General features: G+C 42.9%; 1 protein-coding gene across 6 annotated transcripts in view; it reads right to left on the reverse strand.

The window, feature by feature from the left end:
- Positions 1-24,858, reverse strand: part of LOC129814886 (neuron navigator 1-like) — a 126,570-nt gene that overhangs the window by 41,533 nt on the left and 60,179 nt on the right. For 5 of the 6 annotated variants that reach the window (XM_055868016.1, XM_055868015.1, XM_055868013.1 and 2 more), the window contains 2 exons: positions 23,093-23,455; positions 1,967-2,108 (listed from right to left, as the gene is read on the reverse strand). In XM_055868016.1, coding sequence (XP_055723991.1) covers positions 1,967-2,108; positions 23,093-23,455 — 505 coding nt within the window. Of the gene's footprint in view, positions 1-1,966; positions 2,109-9,585; positions 9,831-23,092; positions 23,456-24,858 lie in introns of those variants that run through there. The other variant, XM_055868018.1, reaches the window with a different exon arrangement.

Here is a 24,858-nt window from a genome sequence, read left to right on the forward strand (position 1 = left end):
TCCTCAGTAATCTCTGCTGTTCCATCTGAGTGTCTGTCTGCATTCCAGAGGGAGAGCATGTGGGAGGAACGGATAAGCCTATACTGTATAACACCAGAGATTTACTGAAGTCACTATGTTATGAGCTTCAGAGACTTTCACCCCAGTAGTCATTTTAACTTGAAAGGATGTATCATGGCTCATGTGTTCTCTTGAATCCCACAAATGTTGGTGTGTCATGGATGATCAGAGTTTTGACTTGGCATTTTCAAGGAACCTTATAGTACATACTCGTGACATGCATTTTGGGTGACATGTGCTACATGAAAGCTTGGTAAGTCTGGGCTGATTTACTCTGTTCCAAATGCATCCCGTTTTTCAATGCCCTCCTCTTTCTAAGCGGGGAAAATAACTGGCTTGTCTGCAAGCTGCAACCCTGTTACATACGGACTACACTTTCATCGTATGCGGGGCAGGCACATTATTAACTGCCCAATTAAACTAGAACCGACAGAGAATAATTCACTGTGACTTTTCCTTACGATAATATTCTGCACAGTGGGCAAGGCTGGGGGTGGCCAAAACAATATAGTACCGTGCTGTAGGGCACAGCTACTGAGTCACCTCAGCTATTCTCTTTGTTAAGCACCACCAAACTCATTCATCAAAACAACATGGGCACAATGCTGTCTCACCTAATCCGTCCCTCTGCTGAAGTCTTTGTCAATACAAGGTTGACACGGCCATGACAGGGAAATACTGTAGTAAGCCATCATCCAAAAAATATGACAACAGAAAAAAACAAAGATCTTGTTTATATTTCTAGACAGGTGCTACACTGGAAAATGTACTGTAGGTCTACTGTATGTAGCTGATTCGAGAATTGGGCACAGTGTGTCTTGGCAGCGCACCTTATAATGTAATATAGTCACAGATGGCTCAGTCAGCTATACTAATCCCCATGCTTCATCAATATGCTCTCTCTTGGACGAGGAGGAGAACAGAAGAAAGACGCAGTGTCGCCACAGTAACACCAGAAGTGACAAGCCGTCTGAGAAGCATTTTTCACCTGTGGATAAACTGAGAACCTCTGTACTCACCACGCCAATGAAGAATGAAACATGTACAGTATTCTCAAAACGTAATTGATTACTGAAAGTTGACATTTATAACTTGTGGTGTGAGGATGAGTGAAGGGGTTTCTAAAGGGCTATTTGAAGTGCCCGATGAAGCAATAGAAGCGGCTGTTTTCCCCCCTGAGATGTCACCTACCAAAAGTGGGTCAACTATCTACAACATGTATTTTAAATCCAGTTCAGATTTCCACTGACTGTAAGTTGGATGCGTGATGTTGCAGTGTTAAATGAAATGCAAAATATCCCTTTGATTTCAAATGAGTGGCTAATGGGGCAAACCGTGGCAGTAAACAACTTTGAGTGGTGCACAATGACACATCATCTTAATCCATTTCTGATGTAATGACATTGCAGTGTCTGCCGTGTGAACTGCTTCTTTGGGACCCAAATGACTCAGGCAGATTTGACACGCTTCTGCAGAGGGTGAATAACAGACGCAGGCAGGCAGGCAGGGGGACAGTGAGACGGGCCAATGGGTGCAGTGTCAGTCTGAAATACTGACTTAAACTTTTGAGGACAAAGGACTTACCTAACTGTGTTCTTCCAGAACTTAAACAGAAAAAGTTGTTCCCTTGAATCTATTAGAGTATGCTTTTCTCAAAATACCAGTATCTGCTTACTGTGTGTGTGTGTGTGTGTGTGTGTGTGTGTGTGTGTGTGTGTGTGTGTGTGTGTGTGTGTGTGTGTGTGTGTGTGTGTGTGTGTGTGTGTGTGTGTGTGTGTGTGTGTGTGTGTGTGTGTGTGTGTGTGTGTGTGTGTGTGTGCGTGCAGATAGTACGGCCACATTGTCTGTAAACAGAAGTACATAAACATAGCTACGGCTGTTGTGATTGAATGTGGCCTTTACTCACCATGACAGAGGAGTTGCGTCTGGAGCCGAGGGGCGTTGTGGGCAGGGAGTTGAGGGAGGAGCTGGCGTTGAACTCCTCAGAGCTGAGGTTGTCTACAGAGCCATCGCTGAGCCCACTGCTGATGGAGCTGCTCTCATCCCAACTGCAGAAAGAAGGGGTCAAAGGTTATAATAAAGCAGAGCATGGGACTGTAGAAAGGAAGTGTTACTGTCTATTAACAGTTGCAGAGCTATCTAACAGTAACTGTGTAGAATACAGAGGAGGTTATCGAAGGAGAAGACAAAGGTAGGACTAAATTGGCAACAGCTTTGACATGTCCATCTGTCCTCCTGAAGGGATATCACGGTAACTGCCAGCGGAGGTAGGGATCTCTAGCTACAAGCTGTTTTATCAGGCAAGGGATGCCTAAGTTACACAACAGAGCTGCTTTGATTCTAACAACACAACTCTCTTTACTCTCTCATGTGCAACACATCCTCTTAGTAACAAACTACAGCTCCACGAGTGGCACTCCGACTGAAGTTTCCTCAGCACGGGACGTGTCTGTTCAATCAAGATGACTGGTCGAGGCCGAGGGCGGCAGTGGGCTGACAGGCAGCTCAGGGTCAAGGAGCTGGGATGGCGTGTTACAAGAAGCGATAGAACAAGGGAGCAGGGGAATTAGAGGAGAATTGGGGAAATCACAATGACAGCTGCCTGAGGGTCAGGGCTGCCACCCAGCCGCCCGTCTGCCTGGCCTGGTTCACCCTGGGACATATACTGCTGGAGAGGCCCCTACATGAGAGGAGGGAGGGAGGGACACGGATGACCAGTCACAGTGTGGCACTGTAGCCCAAAAATCGGCTTCTGGCTCGCAAGAGAGCAAATAAATTCACAGACCAAATGCATCCTCTGAATATATTTGAATGCTAAATATACACATCACTGCATGCAATTTAATTTCAGGAGGGGTGTAGTGCTTAGTCGAGAGGATTATTGTCACGTAAGGTTCAGAACAGTGTTGAATTTAAAGCAGAGACTTTTGAAATTGAGAGAAGGGGTTCTGAAGACAGCTTTGTATGCCTTTATGGTTTCAATAGAAACATCTCCAGAGTGCTGTAATGTTAAGTACTTCTTAGATTTACATAATTATTATGCTACCTCTCATTAGTTTGGCAGGGGTAAGTAGCAATCCATTTTTTATCCAGACACAAACGTGGCATAGAGAAAAGGTAGATACAGTAATAAGACCCTTGGAAAGCTGAGTCATTCCTAACTTCTCTTCCCTTTCTGTGCTGCCCCACTGACTTGAAATTGCTCTTTGTGGGTTTCTACTCTGCAATTAGCAAGGCGATGGAACATGGAATAGTATATGTTAAAAAAAACACAGGGAGAAAAAAAATGGCCCATAAAAAGCCTGAAGCAGAGGAGGCAATTGGACTTAAAGGGATACAGTGCATTTGGAAAGTATTCAGACCCCAAGACTTTTTCCACATTTTGTTACGTTACAGCTTTATTCCAAAAGGGATTACATAAATTTTCCCTCATCAATCTCCTCATCAAAATAACCCATAATGTCAAAGCGAAAACAGGTTTTTAGAATTTTTTAAAAATGTATTAAAAACATATATGAAAAGAAATATTCAGACCCTTTGCTATGAGACTCGAAATTGAGCACAGGTGCATCCTGTTTCCATTGATCATCCTTGAGAAGTTTCTACAACATGTCATTATAGGGTATTGTGTGTAGATTGATGAGGGGAAAAAACGATTTAAACTGTAACTTATCTACTTCATCTACTTCCCCAGAGTCAGATGAACTCGTGGATACCATTTGTATGTCTCTGTGTCCAATATGAAGGAAGTCGGAAGGTTGTTTCGCGTGACAATGCTAACTAGCATTAGCGCAATGACTGGAAGTCTATGGCTATCGGCAAGTATGATGGGGAAGTACAAAGGGCCTCATTGCCAAAATCCCGAAGGATCCCTTTAAGGATCCCTTTAAGGATCCCTTTAAACACATGGCTATGGAGGAGTCTGTCCAAAAAAGGGCATTGGTTGAGACCTAGAATCTAACAGTCACTGGAATACTTCACTATATCATTTTGCTCTCTGAAAAGAACTGCTACCATAAATGTACATCATAACAGGAGAAAGTATATGACATGTTGTTGTCAGCCACAAAATCAACTAAAGTGTACTAATCGTGCATTTCTCAGAAGCGCCAATAACCCTAAGTGGTTTAATTCAATCAACAAAGTAGTTCATTTATTTCCTATCCCTTAACAGGTAGACACAAAACAGACTCTCCATCAATCAAACACACACAGAACTGTTGGCCAACACAGAGACGGGGTGTTGAGTAATGTTTTCATTTGTGGTTGTGGAGCGAAGAGTTTTGAGACTGATCTTTTGCTGGACTGCAGTGCTCTCAGTAGGTGATTGTCAAACACAACGCTCCCAGGATAGTTTGGGATTTTGGCAATGAAGGCAAATTTGGCCCTTCATCTACTTCCCCAGGGTCAGATGAACTCGTGGATACCATATTCATGTGTCCGAGTGCAGTTTGAAGGAAGATGCTAACTAGCGTTAATGAAATTGCTAACTAAAAAAACAAAAACGACATCCACGAGTTCATCTGACTTTGGGGAAGTAGATAAAAGGGCCGCATCCCGAACTATACCTTTAAATAGGTCCTGTACCCCCACAGAAATTAGTGCCAATTATCGGTTAATATCCTTTCCAAAACTCTTTAATATCCTTTTCATCTAATTTCAAGACTTGTACGAATGCGTCCCTCTGACCTATTAGCCACATGTCTAGCCGGCATTGAGAAAAGAGACATCAAAGATTGCAAGATTGGGAGTTAATATATTTAATGCTAAGCAGCGTTTTGTGATGTGCCAAGGTTGAAATGGACTTCTTGGTCTATGAACTTTATACACGAGGACTGAGGCAGGCCACATTTGTCGACACTCTAAGCAACATTGCTATAAACATTTAGTAGTCCGTGGTAGTCTTTTAACAACCACAAACCAGGAGGGATTTTATCACGAGGCCTAGGACGAACAGCAGGGATGTTAGCTCACAGTAACACTAACACACTTGGCTACGTTCTTTTATGAATTGTTGTCCAAGGAAAGGTTCCATCTTTGATTTTACATTGGGATTAGAAAATGTTATCCTCATACACACTGGTGAAACCAGCATTTTTTGGTACTTGATAAACATCACATTTTATGAGGCAGAGCATTTTTCTTCAAAGCATTCAGTGTTTCTGGCATTATTAAAGTGATTAACAGATACCTCAGATATTCACATGAGTCTGGTATGTTCGATCAAGTCACACCTTAGTCAGTAGCCTTAGTCGGTAGTTTGTTCCTGGACACTCATGATGAAGTAAGACAGGGTCATTCCTTTGAATGTCCCCAAGGGGGTGGCAAATCCAAGAGAGACGGGGAGGGAGTGTTTTATAGCCTGTAGTCCAGGGATTATCAACTAGATTCAGCTGCAAGTCGTTTTTTTCCCTTGAGCGGATGGTCAGGGGGCCGGAACATAATTACATATCATTTGTAGACTACAAATTGACCACAAGAAGCATAAACAGATATAATATTTGGCTAAAACATGATCATTTCAAACCTTGCTTACATTTTTATACGACCACGTCGCTCTATAACACTTGGGAATAGATTTCCAAAATAAAAATCACTTGGACCTGATTTCCTGGTGTTTTAACAGTCTTTTATGTCCAACAATGAAAATGTTAAATATATATACACACTGAACAAAAATATAAACGCAACATGTAAAGTGTTGGTCTCATGTTTCATGAGCTGAAATAAAAGATCCCATACATTTTCCACACAGACAAAAAGCTTATTTCTCCCAAATTGTTCACATATTTGTTTACATCCCTGTTACTGAGCATTTCTCCTTTGCCAAGATAAACCTGTTTAAACAGCATTATCGTTACACAGGTGCACCTTGTGCTGGGGACAATAAAAGGCCACTCTAAAATGTGCAGTTTTGTCACACAACACAATGCCACAGATGTCTCTGAGGGAACGTGCTACTGGCATACTGACTGCAGGAATGTCCACCAGAGCTGTTGCCAGATAATTGAATGTTCATTTCTCTACCATAAACCGCCTCAAATGTTGTTCTAGAGAATTTGGCAGTATGTCCAACCGGTCTTACCACACCAGCCCAGGACCTCCACATCCGGCTTCTTCACCTGCGGGATCGTCTGAGACCAGCCCCCCGGACAGCCGATTTTCTGCACAAACTGTCAGAAACCGTCTCAGTCTAGCTCATCTGCGTGCTCGTCGTCCTAACCATGGTTTTGACATGGCTGCAGTTTGGCGTCGTAACTGACTTCAGTGGGAAAATGCTCACCTTCGATGGCCACTGGCATGCTGGAGAAGTATACTCTCCACGGATTAATCCCAGTTTCAACTGTACCGGGCAGATGGCAGACAGTTTGTATGGCGTTGTTTGGGCGAGCGGTTTGCTGATGTCAATGTTGTGAACAGAGTGTTCCCATGGTGGCGGTAAGGTTATGGTATGGGCAGGCATAAGCTACGGACAATGAACACAGTTGCATTTTTCCCATGGTAATTTGAATGCTCAGAGATACTGTGACAAGATCCTGAGGCCCATTGTCGTGCCATTAATCACCATCACCTCACGTTTCAGCATGATAATGCACGGCCCCATGCGCAAAGATCTGTACACAATTCCTGGAAGCTGGAAATGTCCCAGTTCTTCCATGGCCTGTATACTCACCAGACATGTCACCCATTGAGCATGTTTGGGATGCTTTGGATCGACGTGTACAACAGCGTGTTCCAGTTCCCGCCAATTTCCAGCAACTTCGTGCAGCCATTGAAGAGGAGATGGACAACATTCCACAGGCCAAAATCAACAGCCTGATCAACTCTATGTGAAGGACATGTGTCGTGCTGCACGAGGCAAATGGTGGTCACATCAGATACTGACTGGTTTTCTGATCCATGCCCCTACTTTTTTTTTTAAAGGTATCTGTGACCAACAGATGCATATTTGTATTCCCAGTCATGTCAAATCCATAGATTAGGGCCTAATGAATTTATTTAAATGGACTTTTATGAACTGTAACTCAGTAAAACCTTTGGAATTGTTACATGTTGCATTTATATTTTTGTTCAGTGTATATATAAAAAAATGTGTCTCAGAAAACTTGGGGGGCAAATAAAACCTTTGGCCCGTGGGCCGCCAGTTGGGGAACCCTGCCGTAGTCTGTTGATATTGCAACATGTGTCTACTTTGGAGCTTACATTTCGGAAGTGGAATTCAGACAAGGAAGGTGGGAGGAACTGAACCGTGTACATACTTCATACATTGGGGTGGAAATTGGCCTTTTGTTTTCAGTGGCACTGCTCCAAGCTTACTGGCTGATTTATGCGTTAGTGCTCTTATTTGAATTTCTGTCTCTGAGAAAATGTTTCAGTTCAAACGATCGAGAGAAGAGCTGTGTGGTGGGGGAAGAGGGAAAAATATGATCTACATTCTACACTACTCCCTGGTGGAGCACAAACTGGGACCAGCTGTGTGCAACAAGTTGACTCTTACTTATTGGACCCCAAAGCACGTCATTGTGTAAAGTACTGTAGATCTGCAAGGCTACTAGACCATCTGACTGCTAGAAGGCAACTTTCTTCATAATGTAGAGATACTAAACCTAACAATGACGTCACTTGAGTCAATCAATCACAATAGATGATATTATTGTGCAGAGAAATGTGATGAAGCACAATGGAAGCCTTTTGCGCTATAATGATTTATTTAAACTGCTTTCATACAGCCGTGACTACAGAAACAAACAGCTTAATTGATCATACAGAGAAAGCCAAACACTACCTTGAGACTTTGATGTCATTCCTACCAGGTTGATAAGTGTCCCGTTTAGATAAGCATCCAGCAATCACACCTAATAAAACAACATGGTACTTTCTCTACACACACACACACAGGGATACACGTCATCCGACCGGGTTTAAAACCACTGCTGCTCCACACTATTGGAGTGTCCCACTTTTGATATGATTGTGATATGACCTTGACGAAGTTCTTGACAAAAGCATCGTCTAAAATGTAATATTTATTACAATTTGTGACTGCCTTAATTAAGAAAGCTAATTAACTCTCATCCATCTTGTTGGAAGCCCAAACACCAGTCTACATTATTAGAGACCAGCTGCCACTGATGTTATCCAATTACAGCTGTATTGCCTGTATTTACCAGGTAGTTACTAGTAGAACTTAAAGGCCGGATGCAGGGACCAGGTAGCCAGTCATGATTAAAGAGAAAATTTTAACTTTTGACACAGTGAAAACATACTAGCTTTGTAAAGCAGACATATACACACACACATGTGGGACATGTTACCCTATAGATATTACGGGGTAGTAAAAGGGCCATCGACCATTCATGGTTAAGTCTTCGCACAAGACAGTATGCAACAACCAGACCTGTGCCAAATACTTTCAAATACTTTAGCTGTGCTTGATTTAGTTTGCCCAGTATATATAGAACTGATGGATTTGCCCCAAAAGTGCAAACTCCAAGCTAAATCAAGCGCACCTCCAATACTTTCAACAGCATCTGTGTCCCTGGTCTGGTGACAACAACTATGACTGGGAGAAAGGAAAGCAGACAGCACAGCTAGGCAAAAATATAGTTTGTGACTCTTGCGAGCGGATACCTGTGGCTGAAAGCTCAAGGAATCTTCAATTACCCAGATAGCTGTGGTACTGTTGCCACAATTCCATCATGGAGGGTGCTTTTTTAACCAATCCCATAATTGCTTGTGAGAAATAAGTGCCAAGTCTCTATCTAACAAGACCTCAGTGTTTGCCAAAGTATAAAGCTTTGCTTGATAAGCAAAATGTTGAGTCACTCTGCTGTAGCTCCATTTGAAGAATCAAATCAAATCAAATGAATTTATATAGCCCTTCTTACATCAGCTGATATCTCAAAGTGCTGTACAGAAACCCAGCCTAAAACCCCAAACAGCAAGCAATGCAGGCGTAGAAGCACGTGAACCCCCAGGTAGAACAATGAACCCCCAGGTAGCCTAGAGAGATACATCACTTTTTTAAAGAAATACTGAAAATGTCAGTATTTTGATTATATAGCCTATAAACTAGTAATTGTAGCCAAACACTATTACATTAGCCAGTAAAAAGTATCAAGATTTTCCCATAGGAACGCTGCTGTCGATAGATAAAATAAATGGATGATGGATCTATTATTTTCAACATCAACACTTGAAACTCTACATTTTAGTTAATTGATTTCTATAAAATAATTACATTCACTTTTTTAAGAAGAACAAAAATACACTAAAAGTATTTTCAATGTTTTTTATTGAATAAATTGTTTACAGTAGCTAGCCTAATTTTCATCATTTCATCCGGTAAACTACAATGTTAACGTTACATTCTAAGCATTCCGTTGTTCAACTCTTGAAGTGAAACAAACTATTTTCAAATTCCACGTGTTCACTGTATCCAGAATCATTTACAGAGCTACAATACATAGTCTGACAGTGATACACGCTGATCCGTATCGCTGCAGATCTCTGCTTAGTGCTTACCTTGGACTCGGCGTAAAATGTATCGTCTTTTTCGCACAGGGCGCCGTCCGCTCGCGCTGCCGCATTGGCGGCACTTTCCCAATTAGCACACGTCCGCTCATATTCGCGCAATTCTGACATCAACGAGCATTTTTACAATTATTTCCCGTAGTATCCATGTAGCCTGAAGGAACGCTCCATTCAAATTCTGATATTCACTGCAACAACCTCCGATTCCCTGTTCCCCCAGTAAGGACTGCGAAACGGTTAGGAAACACCCCCAAAAAGTGACCCCCCCCCTACTCTCCCACTCCTGATGGCTAACATCTGTTGTTCAACTGTTCCCAAAACCGCGCATGTGACCCACATCATATCATCGACACCACCATTATAGCTACTTGAATAAACTAAATGTTCAATGACCCTGGAATTATTACCCTCTTTGGGATTATGTGGATAATATATGGAGATTACATGGCATATGATAAGATATCATGTTTAAGATGGCAATGAGTTAAATGTACAGAGAAATAATAAGTAGAACATTTGCAGAACTAATCTGGAAGTTAGGGGGAACCTTGCTTTGCTGTAGGTTACATATCCCAACACTGGACCAGTTTAAAACATGCACATGGAGGATGTTATTTTTCTAATGTTCCCTCTGTATTGTTGGGAAGGGCCGATAACGAAGCTTAGTCTACACCTGTTGTTTACAAAGCATGTGAAAAATAAAATTGGATTTGATTTGGAAAGTTAATTAATATAACCTAAAATATTCATATACTCTCTCTGGGCTCTCTCTTCTCGATGCTCCAACTCCTGCGAAATGAAAGCGCTGGAGCGGTAAGGGACACCGCCTCACTGTCTGCCTGTCTTCCAGGAGGCCAGCTTGACTGAGTGTCCTCCCTGCTTGACCTTCAGTCAGAGGACCACCAGGGAGGAGAGATGAGAACATAGAGCAGCAGCTAATGTTCACTTGGACATAGACCAGTACACTACGACACTAAATACACCCATTGTGTTTCTGTAGCTAAACGCATATTGCTCCATCACCTATTCCTTTTAACTTATTTTATAACATGATTCACTTGATGAGACCACGGTGGAAACTAAGTCCTGGCATAGGCCGAGTAGACTAGCCTGCGTTTACTCTGTGAACTGAATGATTCACAAGGCTTCGGCTACCACAACATAATCTAGCCGGGACCTCCAGCAGGGCATGAGGAACCTTGGAAAATGTCCTTCTGGTTCCTCCCCTCATTAGTAACAGAGCGTTCTCACTGTGATGTCATCAGGTCAGAGGAGCGTCCAACCACTCTGGGAGTTTCACTGTGTGGGCCAAGAAGGTCCCTCCCCAACCAGACCAGACCAAAGCAGCACAGGCCTGAAGATTCAAGGCTAATTGGTTCAATCTGAATGGGCGCTGTAAATTGTCTTTGTGTCATGGATCTGTACTGGTCTGATGGTCCAATACATGGCAACGTTGAAAGAGTTGGCTGAAGCACACACTATCAAAGGGTACTGTGTCTCATGACCAAAGGTGGTCATAGCTAGGCTCAGGAGGCAAGATGATAGACAGCGTAAAGTACACATTTTAAAAGGAAATGTCCGACTGAACGTGACGGCCGTCTCGGGGCTCATCATCATGACATGGACCAAGCTAGCAAGATATGTATGCATACAGCCTATTTACATTTGTTTTTTTATTGTGACACCCTTTGAAATGTTACACATAGAAGGAACAAGAGTATGTAAATACTGTATATCTAGCTTGATCCTAGACCATCCTGAACGCTGCGTTCTCATTCTGTTTCACGTCACCTCATCACTTCATGTCTCCGTGTAGCGAATCATTTATGTAGGCTCGCAAGATCAGGCTGGCTGGCGAGGCTAAGATTTATCTGCCATGGTAGTTCCTGAGTTGGGCCAGACCAAACAGCCAGTGATCTGTTCTCAGCTAGCACCAGCCACACAACAAGCAATGGGAAGATTTCTGGCCCGAAGAGAAAGCAAATGATATGCCCCAACCAGATGGACTGTGGTGATGATACTCAATAAAAGACTGTTATGTCTTCCTGCATCTCCTGATACTCGTAACCTGATCTTTTGAATACAAAGTATGTGGCAAACAGTCAGTTTACAGTTTCCCTGTCGCCGTTTTTCTTTATTCAGTGAGGGACCCACATCCCTTTCTCACCCATAACACCTGTAATTGAATTCAATTGAACTTAATAACGATAATAACAGTATTTGTGAAGTGCTTTATAATTATTGTGCTTAAAGTGAAAGCCATTCCCAGGAAACCAATTTCCTGCTGCCTTTGAAATGAACTAGTGTATTATCAGGCATTTATACAAATACTGAACACATATGCTTTACATCTCCTGTCTCCTGTTCATCTGACCAATTCAGAGTGCTGCTAAACATGCTGTCACCTATCCTATACGTAACCTTTACTAAGCTGTAACTACTAATATAGCCATTACCTACTGACCAAATGTCTTGTGTCTGAAACAACCATCCCCAAAATGTTTGCTTAGGTCACGACTCACCATTCGAGAATATAGCATTTTACGGATGGGATATGTGCGAGCTGTGCAAACACTGATTCCCACTGTCAGTGTGAATGACTGCGATGACTGCATACTGGAGGCAACGGAGGTAACTCATAACATGTGCTGCACTCTCTTTGCTGTGGTTAACTGCTGTTGGCTGTACTGCAGCAGACAGACCAACAGGAAGCTGCTTTCATGCTCTGACCTTTCATGGCTGTGGTCTTTATCAGTAGCTGTCAGCTCTTTCTGCTGGACCAGTTAAAAAGGTAAAGAGCAAAGCTGTCTGGTCGGCTCAACATTTCTGCAAACCCATGTTTGATGTTTAGTTAAAATTGGTAGATATGCCCCTGCCTGTTATGTGTAAAAAGACAGCCATTTATTTTGTTATAAATGAGAGGGGTGGAGGGATGGAAGGAGGGAGAGGAGGACAGGGGGCCAGGACAGGGGGCCAGGACAGGGGCCCCGGAGATAGAGCCCTGCACCACCCTCCCTCAGAATGATTGTTAAATATGAATCCAGAATTGGCATTGGCTAAGGTAGTCCATAAAATCAGCTAAAATATTGATAGGTGCCAGCGGAGTCTCTTCATCTACATGGTATGAAATAAGGTAGGTATCCAGAGGCTGTTGTAGAAAGCTATATCCACTTTGTAATCAAGACAGGTAACCACTGCTCTTTGACAACCCCTTTGATTACTCAGTGGAACACCATTCATGCATTCAGGAAGAAACTTCTACTTGAAAAGGCTTGACTCAATAACCCAGAAAATCAATCAGTAATGACTACCGAGGCTAATGGTGCAATGACACAATCCTTCCAGCAGAAGGCACAATGAGCCCAGATTGAGGGAGCCTGCTATGGCATGGACAATGGCAAGGATTGGCAGAATGACTTGGGTGTCATTGCTGCATTTGTTTGCAGCTGGTGCCTGACCACTACACTCTTTCTTGCATTTTGTACATTGTTTTCAATTTGTGCACACTTTGTCCACATACTTTCATTCATCAATTTATACTCAAGAGCTTTATCGTGAAAAGCGTCAAATTCCTCTGAACTAATGCATTATAGATGCATTATAGAAGTCTCTAAGCAGCTCTCTGAGGATCAAGCGCAGTGTCCACTGGCACACCCTGCTGTCCAGTCAGTTTTTCCTCATCACTTTATCCTCTTATTCAATCAGTACATGAAAAAGATAGATTCGTACAGTTATTTTGATTTGTATTGAGCTTGACCCTGACACAGCTAACAGGATTGTGCTGCCATCAGCACCAGGGCAAGGCGGTACAGCACAGTAGCTCCAGTGACACTAGCAGTAAAACAGTAATGGCTCTGAGATGCATCGTTGAGTCCATCTGAGACTGGAGCTCTGTATATCCACGTGAAAATGGACTCCCTCTGATCGTTGGGGTGGAAAACATCAGCCAGTCTAGACCTCAGACAGGACAGGAGGGTTCCCTTACCAAACACCACATCACAGAGGCACACCAGGACACCTAGCCCTGATGTGGTTGTAATGGAGCCTGCATACCGGTGAGTGATGACATGACATCATGGACATGATACAGAGATGTTCACATGCCCCCAGGGCTACGGTCATCTAATTAGATACTGGTCCGTTTATCAGACATGCATGTGGAGGTGATACTGTAGTGGTGTTCTTCTTGATTCTGTCTTCTACTATTGACTCCTCCAGTGACAGAGGCCTCCCATATTGCCCACAGATGTGTCACACTCTCTCTCTCTGTGTGTGTGTGTGTGTGTGTGTGTGTGTGTGTGTGTGTGTGTGTGTGTGTGTGTGTGTGTGTGTGTGTGTGTGTGTGTGTGTGTGTGTGTGTGTGTGTGTGTGTGTGTGTGTGTGTGTGTGTGTGTGTGTGTCAGTATGTGAGTGTGTGTGTGTGTGTGTGTGTGTGTCAGTATGTGAGTGTGTGTGTGCGTGTCTGTGTGTGATTCTGTGTCTGTGTGTAATTCTGTGTCTGTATGTGTGTAAGGGGAGGGCCTCCTCTGTTCACATGTGGCCCCAGACACCTCCTGGCCTCGGGGGTAGGGTACGTAGAGTAGAGTGATCCCCTCCCTCTTCACCTTACCCCTATACATATCTACTTTTATCGATCTAGTATCCATGCACATTGTAAATATGGTACTGGAAATGACCCTGTATATACATACTATGCATACTTACTTTAGCATGTTCTTCTTATTTTTATATCTTTTGTGATTTTGTTCTACGTTATTTTTTTTTAGTTTACGTTGTTATTGATTACTACAGTGTTGGGGTTAGAGTTTGCAAGTAAGGCATTTCACTGTACTTGTGCATGTGAAATTAAAACGTGAAACTTGAGCCATGGCCCATAAAGGGTTGACCCCGAGCAGCGGTCCTACTAAACCGTAATCCCTGCAGGACTTTTGGAGGGTCCGGCCAAGCAGGCCCAGACCTAATCAATCTACACATGGCTTTATATGGGTCAGGAAAGCACTATGCTAGGCTGGCCAGGAAAGCACGGACTGACTGTGGAGTAGAGTCCAATGTATGCAGGAAAGGGAAATTGAAGGCAGACTGTTCCGTTCTTTGTGTACCAGTATTAGATGACTAGAGGCAAATACTGTACTGTATGCACTCAAGTATGGGTGTGTTGATGTGCAATTTCCATTAAAATGAGCCATAGTGTAAATGGTTACACACACACAGAGAGACACAGAGACACACACAGAGACACAGAGACACAGAGACACAGAGACACAGAGACACAGAGACACAGAGAGAGAGAGAGAGAGAGAGAGAGAGAGAGAGAGAGAGAGAGAGAGAGAGAGAGAGAGAGAGAGAGAGAGAGAGAGAGACAGAGAAGCTCGATTTCCAAGCATGTGCAAAGCTTTTTCACCGTTGCCATGGAAATGACATTACCAGAAGAGCAAACTGAAACGATGGATTAGCTAACATGAAGGAATCCATTCTTTGTCTTAACTCAGTAATACATAGCACATACTTAATATGCATATATTTTGCAGACTCTGAATAGTGTCGTATTTTAAACAGCATTATGCATACTGCATGATAATCTAACCGAGCACGATGTTGTTCAACTTGTTCATCAGAAACAACACCTATTATGGAAAGAGAGGGATTACATTCTAATGACCCTAACTCAAACAGAATGACCACTTGCAAGTCTTTGTGCCGTAACCATTGATAGCTGATCTGAAACCATTAAAAAGTATGTCCGCCATGGAAGGATTCAAAGGGGAGTTCTAACAATAGGTACGAGCCGCAGACATCCATTGCCTAGTCTCCCACTATACCATTTCATGTTTGGATGCAGAGCAATCTTCTTAATCGGTCAATATGAAGCCCTTTCATCCTCCACACACACATAACTACACACACGTGCACGAATGCACACACGCTGACTCCAGCACACTGACTCGTCAGTGGGTCAGAAGAGGAGGGTTGCCATGGCAGCGTATCCCGATCCATGTGCCGCATGATGAGAGGCGTGTTGCTGCACCAGCCTTTCCCTTCCTTTCCCCTGCACTGCTTAGAACACTGTTCAGTGCGCGCGCACACACACACACACACACACACACACACACACACACACACACACACACACACACACACACACACACACACACACACACACACACACACACACACACACACACACACACACACACACACACACACACACACCATCACCCCTGTACCACCATGTTCCCACATACATTACCTCACCTTGCCGCACAGTGGAAAGAGGGGGGGCCATAGATAGCCTAGTACTCAGCCTACTACAGTACTCCCATTCCACATGGTAATGTAAGCTACTCACCCTGTAGGCATCTCCATAATCGATACCTCAGCATGCAGTCAAGTGCTTTATAGCCGGTTCAGTAAACAGGGCAGAATCTGAATCCCCCCAAAAGTCATTCGTTTTCTGTCTGAGAGTCTAAATAAGCTTCCAGTAATGCTTTGAGTTACTCAACGTCTGCCAGGAAAAGACAGTAAATCCCTTGGTTGCGATAAACAGAGAGCATTCTGGGTGGGCCTCATTTAGTGAAGTTCCATGTTTGCATGTCCTTTTTAACGCATTAGACCATTCGCTCCATCAAAGAGCGAATAACCAAACAGATTATCCTCCTGTGAAACGACGGGATTGGACATGAGAAAGTAGCTGTCAGGCTGAATCAGAGCGCTGATGCCGCAACTCGATGGGTCTAAGGGTGTAACCATAAATGACGGGTGAAAAACTGAATAGTGGGACATTTATCATTTCTCTTTCAGGTATAGCAAATCTAAACTATACTCAGTAATATTGTTATACAGTATTGTCATTATTACAGTAATGTCATTATTACATGATTACAGTAATATCATTACTACAGTAACGTCATTATTACTCCTAACCCAATATGTGAAATATGATTCAGGGAGACCTGGTTAAAATGGCTGCCAATGTTAAAATACAATACTGCTGATGGTTCTCCTCCATTATTATGTGGTGTGAAGAGTATAACTACAGAAAACTACGATTCTCTCATTATAAAGACATTATCATTCTGCCATAGAGATTCCAACAGATGGTACATTACCCTCCTTCCTCCAAAATGGGGCCTAGTCAGAATGTTCAGATGGAAACGTATTGTGTAGAACATACATTATTCTCAGTCATGGGGAGTAAGCCATAGAGCTGATCATATTTCTATCTAAACATTTCACCCTTTTCTGAACACACCGCACACCTCACTCAGAGGAATGACATTGCTCTCTGGGTGCACAAGTTACCCCCAGCACACAGTTCTGCATAGACTAGCTGTGGATATCACACACAGCCCTACATTACTATGTGTTTTGATGTCGTTGATGTAGCAATAAAATCAATAGTCATTAGGCCACCAACAATGTGCGGCAGGTTCAATTCACTCCATAGAACCCAAACCCCCGGAAGGACCACACACAGTGGCTTGGTCTAAACGCGTTGTAACGAGCAAAGATTAGAACATCTGGTTTGATAACACGTATGACAAATTGCCTCAATTAAGTCAACGATTTAACAGAACAGCCAACCAGGAATCAGAATATAGAGCCCTCTGAATTATAGATGTGGCTATAATATTATACTACAGGACCATTTTAGCTCAACATTCCCATTTTACCCATGGCAGTCAAACCTTCCTTCGGATATGCTTGACAGTATTCTATGGCTTCCATTCAGATAAAGGAGAATGTGTGAGGGATGATGGCGAATTAGATGGAGAAATGCGCCTTCTCCCCACAGTCACACTGGAGCTGGTTGCTATGGAGATACAGGAGGGGCTTGCAGAAATGATCTATTTTCAAGAGACTGTAGATGCTAATGGTTTCCAATGAGCGGAACTGTGTGTGTGTGTGTGTGTGTGTGTGTGTGTGTGTGTGTGTGTGTGTGTGTGTGTGTGTGTGTGTGTGTGTGTGTGTGTGTGTGTGTGTGTGTGTGTGTGTGTGTGTGTGTGTGTGTGTGTGTGTGTGTGTGTGCTGTCAGAATCGTGGATTATTTTCACATTGACTGTACGTACAGTAGCTCTCAGATGAAATTAATTCATGGTTACCAACAAGGACAGCATTGTTACTAAAAATGCAGATGTATTCAGAATTAAAATGAGATATGTAGTATGGAGGAAACTAGAGCACGAGCCGTCTCTTCCGTTTTTAAGACCTGGATTAGCCTAGCTGCATACCGGTAGTTATTCATACTACAAAACGCTATTGTAGATTAGCCCTTTGACGGTCAGTAGCATAGCACTATTCCTATGAGAATGAGGGGTTTATCCGAAATCAAGGGAATTTCCTGCTGAACTCACAGACAACACATCTGCACAGTATGTATCATGAAGGCTTTTCAGGCGGTTTTAGCATTCAAGCACAAGAATGTATCAAAGGTCATGCTCCAATTTCAGTGTCTTCAAAAAGTATTCATGCTCCTTGACTTTTTACACATTTTGCTAAACTGCTTGCTGCTGACTGTACTCTGTACTGCATAATTGTAGCGGGTTTACTGACACGTTAGTTCTAGTAGCTATGTTGACTATGACATGACAACGATGTAGGTTGGGTGTAGCGTTTAGTGGTCATGACATGAAGGTTTGGCTTGGAAAGGTTTTTTCGCCTGGTCACAGACAGCTGATATGTTGTGCACTGAAGTCCACAAGCGAAAGGAAAAGGTGAGAGGCGGAGAGCACGTAGATATAACAAGCTGTTTGTATGTGGCTGCTATGAAGGTGAACTGTGTTTGCGGGTGATCAGGGCGGCAGGTAGTCTAGTGGTTAGAGCGTTGGACTAGTAACTGAAAGCTTGAAATCCCTGAGCTGACAAGGTAAAAATCTGTTTTTCTGCCCCTGAACAAGGCAGTTAAATTGTGAAGTTATTAATTACATTTTGGATGGTGTATCAATACACCCAGTCATTACAAAGATACAGGCATCCTTCCTAACTCAGTGGGGAAGGAAACCACTTAGGGATTTCAACATGAGTCCAATGGTGACTTTAAAACAGTTAAAGAGTTTCATGGCTGTGATAGGAGAAAACTAAGGATGGATCAACAATATTGTAGTTACTCCACAATACTAATCTAAATGACTGAGTGAAAAGAAGGAATCGTATGCAGAATAAAAAATAAGGCACTAAAGTTTAACTGCAAAACAATTGCCCGAAGAAATTAACTTTATGTCCTGAATACAAGTGAATATAAGTGTTAAGGTTTGGGGTAGTCCAACACAACACATCACTGAGTACCACTCTTCATATTTTCAAGCATGGTGGTGGCTGAATCATGTTATGGGTATGCTTTTCATTGGCAAGGACTAGGAATTTCTTTAAGATAAAAAAGAAACAGAATAGAGCTAAGGACAAGCAGAATCCTCGAGGAAAACCTGGTTCAGTCTGCTTTCTAACAGACACTGGGAGACAAATTCACATTTCAGCAGGACAATAACCTAAAACTCAAAGTCAATTATATAGTACACTGGAGTTGCTTACCAAGGCGACATTGAATGTTCCTGAGTGGGCTAGTTACAGTTTTGACTTAAAAATACTTTAAAATCTATGGCAAAACATGAAAATGGCTATCTAGCAATGATCAACAACCATCTTAACAGAGATTGAAGAATGTAAAAAAACAACAGTGTGAAAATACTGTACAATCCAGGTGTTCAAAGCTCTTAGAGACTTACCCAGAAAGAAGTACAGCAATAATCACTAACATGTATTGACTCAGGAATGTGAATACTTGAGATATTTCTGTATTTCATTTTCAATACATTTGCAAAGATTTCTGAAAACTTGTTTTGACTTTGTCATTGTAGAGTATTACGTGTGGAAGGGTGAGGAATTTTTCATTTTTTTTTTATAAATGTTAAATTCAGGCTGTAACAACAAAATGTGGAATAAGTCAAGGCACTGTATACGTTTTCTCTTAGGGATTTGGTAGTTATACTATCCCTTCGTTCTATATTCTGACAGATAAAATACATTGGGGATCTCGATCCAAGCGTATGGTTATCAAAAAGATGCCAGTAGTCCTGTCTCTGTGTATGGGCTGACCTGGGAACAGGTGGCACACCCCAGGAGGTACAGGGTTTCTCATCATGGTCACCTTAAATAGCTCACCTAGGGATTGAGGACACAGGTGGCCCAGTGCTGAGCATTCACTATGAAGCATTTTTACAATCACCAGACATACCATCTTACTCTCACTCTATTTCTCTTCAATCTCATTCTGCTTCTCACTATGCCTTGTCTCCATCTATCACACGTCTCAATATTTACACTGTAGTCTCTCATAGGCAGAGTGGACTGATTACCCAAGCGGGCCAGTCAGTCAGTGCCCCAGAAGCTGCAGAGTAAATCCCAATGCATGTGGCGCAATGATAAAGTTGCTCACATCACACCAGAGAACTGGCCTGGATTCCCTGCCTCTGCCTCTCCTCTCCCTGCCTACTGACTGTCAACTAGGGAGAGGGAATTAGAAAGAGAAAGAGAGAGGTGGGGGGGGGGGGGGCAGAGAGAAAGGGGCAAAAAGAGAGATTGAGAGAGAGAGAGAGAGACTGTTAAATGAGTGTTAAATGAGGCATGAAAGGAGAGAATGCTGTGGCTCTGCACCTGGTAGACAGAACACCTGCCATGCCTGTCCTTGACACCTTGACCTGGGATCAGACTGATGCCCTACCACAGCATTGGTCGGTAGGCTACTGTTACTAATGCGCAGTTAGTTCGTTAGTGGGTTTTAACTGTAAAAAAAAAAAAAAAAGTAGGGTAGTACTTTAAGCCAATGTCATTCTGTACTTCAGTCCTTTCTGCTGAAGTTGTTGGTAGCACAAAGTGACTTGCTCAATCCCATTTAGTGGAGAGGCAGGCACTGACTCGAGGGGCTCTGTGTGCGTTTGTGTCAGTTACACCCTCCTCCGTCTCTGCAGTGAGATGTGGGTGTGAATGAATGCCCACTGCTGTCTTTGACACGGCCAACTCAGCAGGAGCGCTGGTAATGAATGTCATTACTGCACAACTCAGACGTAATCTGCACTCATTTAGACCCATTTAGAGATCCACTTTTGGTTTTCCTGCCATTCGGACATCTTACTTTTCTACAAAATGGAAGATTCCAAGACAGACAAAATCTTGTCTTGTTTCAGCAGATAATTTCCCAAGTTGTTGGAATGGCTAGGAATAGAGACGGAATAGTGAAGCTGCGAGTTTGGAATAATTCTGGACATGTTTATTCACTAGTTGCCATCAACACACACACACACACACACACACACACACACACACACACACACACACACACACACACACACACACACACACACACACACACACACACACACACACACACACACACACACACACACACACACACACACACACAATGTATTTCACAGCACAATGAGTTTCAGCAGAGGGGGATTCACATTAGTAGCTAGGTTTCCATCAAATTGGCAACATATTTCCATGCGAATATCAAAAAATGCATAAAAATAATATGCACATTTTCCCACCAGATATATGTTTCCATCAAATTGACTTGTGTGTGATGACTTAGTGGACATAAAAATAACTTGAACGGTAAATTCCAATGAACCAAATAAAAAAATACTAGTTAAATGGGTTTCCATTGCATTTTCAACTCTACTGTAGGTTTTGCCACAAAACATGTTGTATTTTATAGCGAATGTGCCCATTCGGATTTTTGCTGTTTCCATCAGGCCTGTCGTGAATATTTTTTATCCGACATATACTTTAATTGCATAAAAAGGTTGGATGGAAACCTGGTTAGTAAAACCAGCCATCGATGCTGAGAGTAATACCTGATGATTCACATGCAAGTCGCTACTCATCACAGCCAACCTTCCAAAAAATCCTACAGGAATCCTGCAGGACTTCACTGATCCACCTCAGCAGAATCAGTCTGAGAAGAAGGCGACATGGTTGCTGCATGAAGCATGAATCCATAATAGACCCATTCAGGAACAAGCGAGTTACACTAGACAAGACTGCAGGGCTCCAGACTAACATTTTACCCTGGTGGGACTAACTTTTTCCCCAAAAAGTTTTAAAAATTGCAGCGTCACATAGTAGAATACATTTGAGTCATCATCTTATTAAGTAATTAATCATGTTTTATTAAGAATGTAATAGACTACTGAGATGGTATTCTATAATATTCTAACATGTCCAAGCAGGAATGCATGATTCAAAATGGGTTGGGTTGGGTTGACAATTTTTGTTTTATTTTACTGTCAATATAGGGCCCCAGAATTTACCCATTTTTTTTGTTCAATAGAGAAGAATTTGCCTTCATTTTTATGTGCACAAATATTATATACAGTATAGGCATAATTCAACTGGTGCTAATTCACCACCTAAGCCAATGGAAACTCAAAACACATTAGCTAGAACGGTAACTCCAAATATAACACCTACTGCTAGTCGCCTTGTATTAATCGAACACTAAATGTAAATGTCCTAAAAAAGTGCACTTGCAATGGCCGATGCGCAATTTCGCCCGTTCTGTATTTCAAAGCCATATCAGATATCTTGACTGAACCAGGTTTTCCATACCTACAGAAAGCTGAGACCCTCATCTCCTTATAATAGACAACTTGAACTAGTTGCATCCAAAGTAGTTTTTTCCACGCAATTGCATTTTGAAATGTTATACAATCACGAGTGGCACGCAAGGTGGGAGAGAGAGTATGAGAAGCTCACTCGGGGTCATTACAGCAGCCGGCCCCAGCGGAACAGGCAGGCACAGCGGCAAGGCAGACACTTTTATTACAGGAATCATGAGAATAATGCACTTTACTGTTGAACAAATTCATGGTTTTATTCGCTCTAAAAAATAGGACGTTTTGATGTAGATGACGATGTAGATTGTGCAGCTCGCACCAGTGTAACCAATTCAACATTTTACTCGCACAGCCAAGATAAAGGGTCTCAAAATGTGACTAAATGGTCACAGTCTGGAGCCCTGGACTGCTGAGGACAGCACTGTGAAAGGGTTACTCCAAGCACAGTGCATCCAAATCCATGCTTGATTGATGCTTGTTTCATGACATACCGTAAGTTGTAGGACCAAGTGATAACAGCCATCCGTAGAATCCACAAGGACAATACCAAAGATCATTTTACAGTAGGATGCAAAGTGAGTCTTACTGAAGAACTGGATCCAAAGCCTGCACAACCACCCAGTAGCTCCCCACAACCAGAGTAGAATAACCCTGAGTTAGACAATAGAATAACCACAGGTGTCAAACTCATATCACAGAGGGCTGAGTTTCTGCAGATTTTCACACCTACCTTGATTGATCAATTAAGGTCACTGATAAGTTAGGAACTCCCCTCACCTGGTCGTCTGGCCACAAAAACAAAACAAAAAACTGGAAATAACAAAAACCAGCAGGTACTCGGCCTGACATGGAATGAGTTTGACACCCCTGCTATATCCCCTTACCCATTGGCTAGGTTGTCATCGTCATCCTCTGGCATGCTCTTTCCCAGCAGGTCGCTGTCGCTCAGGTAACCAGACTTGAGGTCAGCATCGTCCACATCCAGTCCTTCGATGAGCTCGATTCGGGAGGAGTGGCTGAGACGGCTGGAGACTCGTGCAGGCATGGTGTGGGCCGTATACTGGGACCCGGCCTTTCCCCCATGGTACACGCCACTGCCCGTGGACGACGGGGCGTCTCCAGCCTGCAGCCGGGGGCTGGACTGACCGTGGCGCCAGGAGAGAGGAGACGAGCGATTGGACAGACTGGACATGCTGCGGGCGTTGGTTTCGTCACTGTCATAGCAAACATTACTGCTCTCCAGACAGCTGGGGAGAGAAGAGGAAGAGAGAGAGCTTATAGTATTGTAGAAATGGAATGAATGAGAGGACAGAAAGGGAGGTCGGAAAAACTACGAGTTTGAGGGACATATAGAGAGAATTAGAGAAAAAATAGATATTTCCTGTTTCTCACTCTCTGTCATCGGGCCTTTAAAGAAATCTGTCTTGACATATAGTCTCTGCTGACCCAGATACAGCTGTAACATTCACTCTCAGCCTTCAGCGGCTACAACAAAGAATGGGTGGCATCTCAGAACTCAAGGGCATCTCGCTTGCTATAGTATAAGAGCATAGCATCATTGTGTGAACAGAGGAAAGTATTTTGTCCCCTCTCTCCCTTTGACGGGATCGTTCATAACCCTTAGCAATATGTTCACAATATCATTACCAGCTGGGACTTACAGACCCAAGGTAATCAGCACATAATCACACACCGCCAACATAATTTTTTTAAATGATTGCTCGGGCCAGGAGTTTTTCTTGACTACATGACCTGATCAGGGAAAACTCTGGGCCATTGTGTCAGCCAGTGAAAGGTGAACCAATGTGGACTAGAGAGATGTTCTAGTTTAGACTAGAGAGTACTTCTAGTCTGTTGTCTAAGTGAGAGGTTAGACTAGAGAGAAGTTCTAGTTTAGACTAGAGAGTAGTTCTAGTCTGTTCTCTAAGTTGGTCAGGTTTTGCAATGCCCTCCCAATGGCAAGGAGCTTCTGCTGAGTCTGGCGATTACATAACCAGATGCACCAACCAGCCCAGATGAATAATGCAATGCCTGCCTGAGACCATGTGGGTGTTTTTTCCTCCTGCTATTTCTGTACTTCTGTAGATGGATAATTCATCAACAGGGACTGTTAACTGTTACTGCCTCAGGAATACATTCCGACTCCCACAATGCATCAGTGGAATGATACATTACCTCACAGTAGGACGGTACTTCCTTGAGAGTTTTGAAATGTAGTTTAACTTCAATTTGTAAGATAGTTTGAACTCATGGATGCACATCAAACAATCCCATATGTAAGGGTATATGTTTGGGAGTTATGACAGGGAGCTGAACTAGTGACAGAATTACGGCCGGTCAGAGAGCTGTTAAAAAAACATGCTGTACGCAGTGAGGTAAAGTCATTCGAAGCGTATGATTTATTAGTAGTACTGTATGTGGATGTTACTTGCAGTACCTGTAAGTAACATCCAGTCCATTTGTGCTTTAGAGCAGGGCTCTCCAACCATGCTCCTGGAGAGCCACCATCCTAGGTTTTCATTCCAACCCTATTCAGGTGCACCCGATTCTAATTATTAGCTGGTTGATAAGATGAATCAGGTTATTTACAACTGGGGCTGGAGCGACAGCACATAGTAGGGTAGTTCAGTCGGGTAGTTCTCCAGGAACA

This window comes from Salvelinus fontinalis, chromosome 18 (assembly GCF_029448725.1).
Source record: "Salvelinus fontinalis isolate EN_2023a chromosome 18, ASM2944872v1, whole genome shotgun sequence".
In the NCBI taxonomy this organism is placed as follows: Eukaryota; Metazoa; Chordata; class Actinopteri; order Salmoniformes; family Salmonidae; genus Salvelinus; species Salvelinus fontinalis.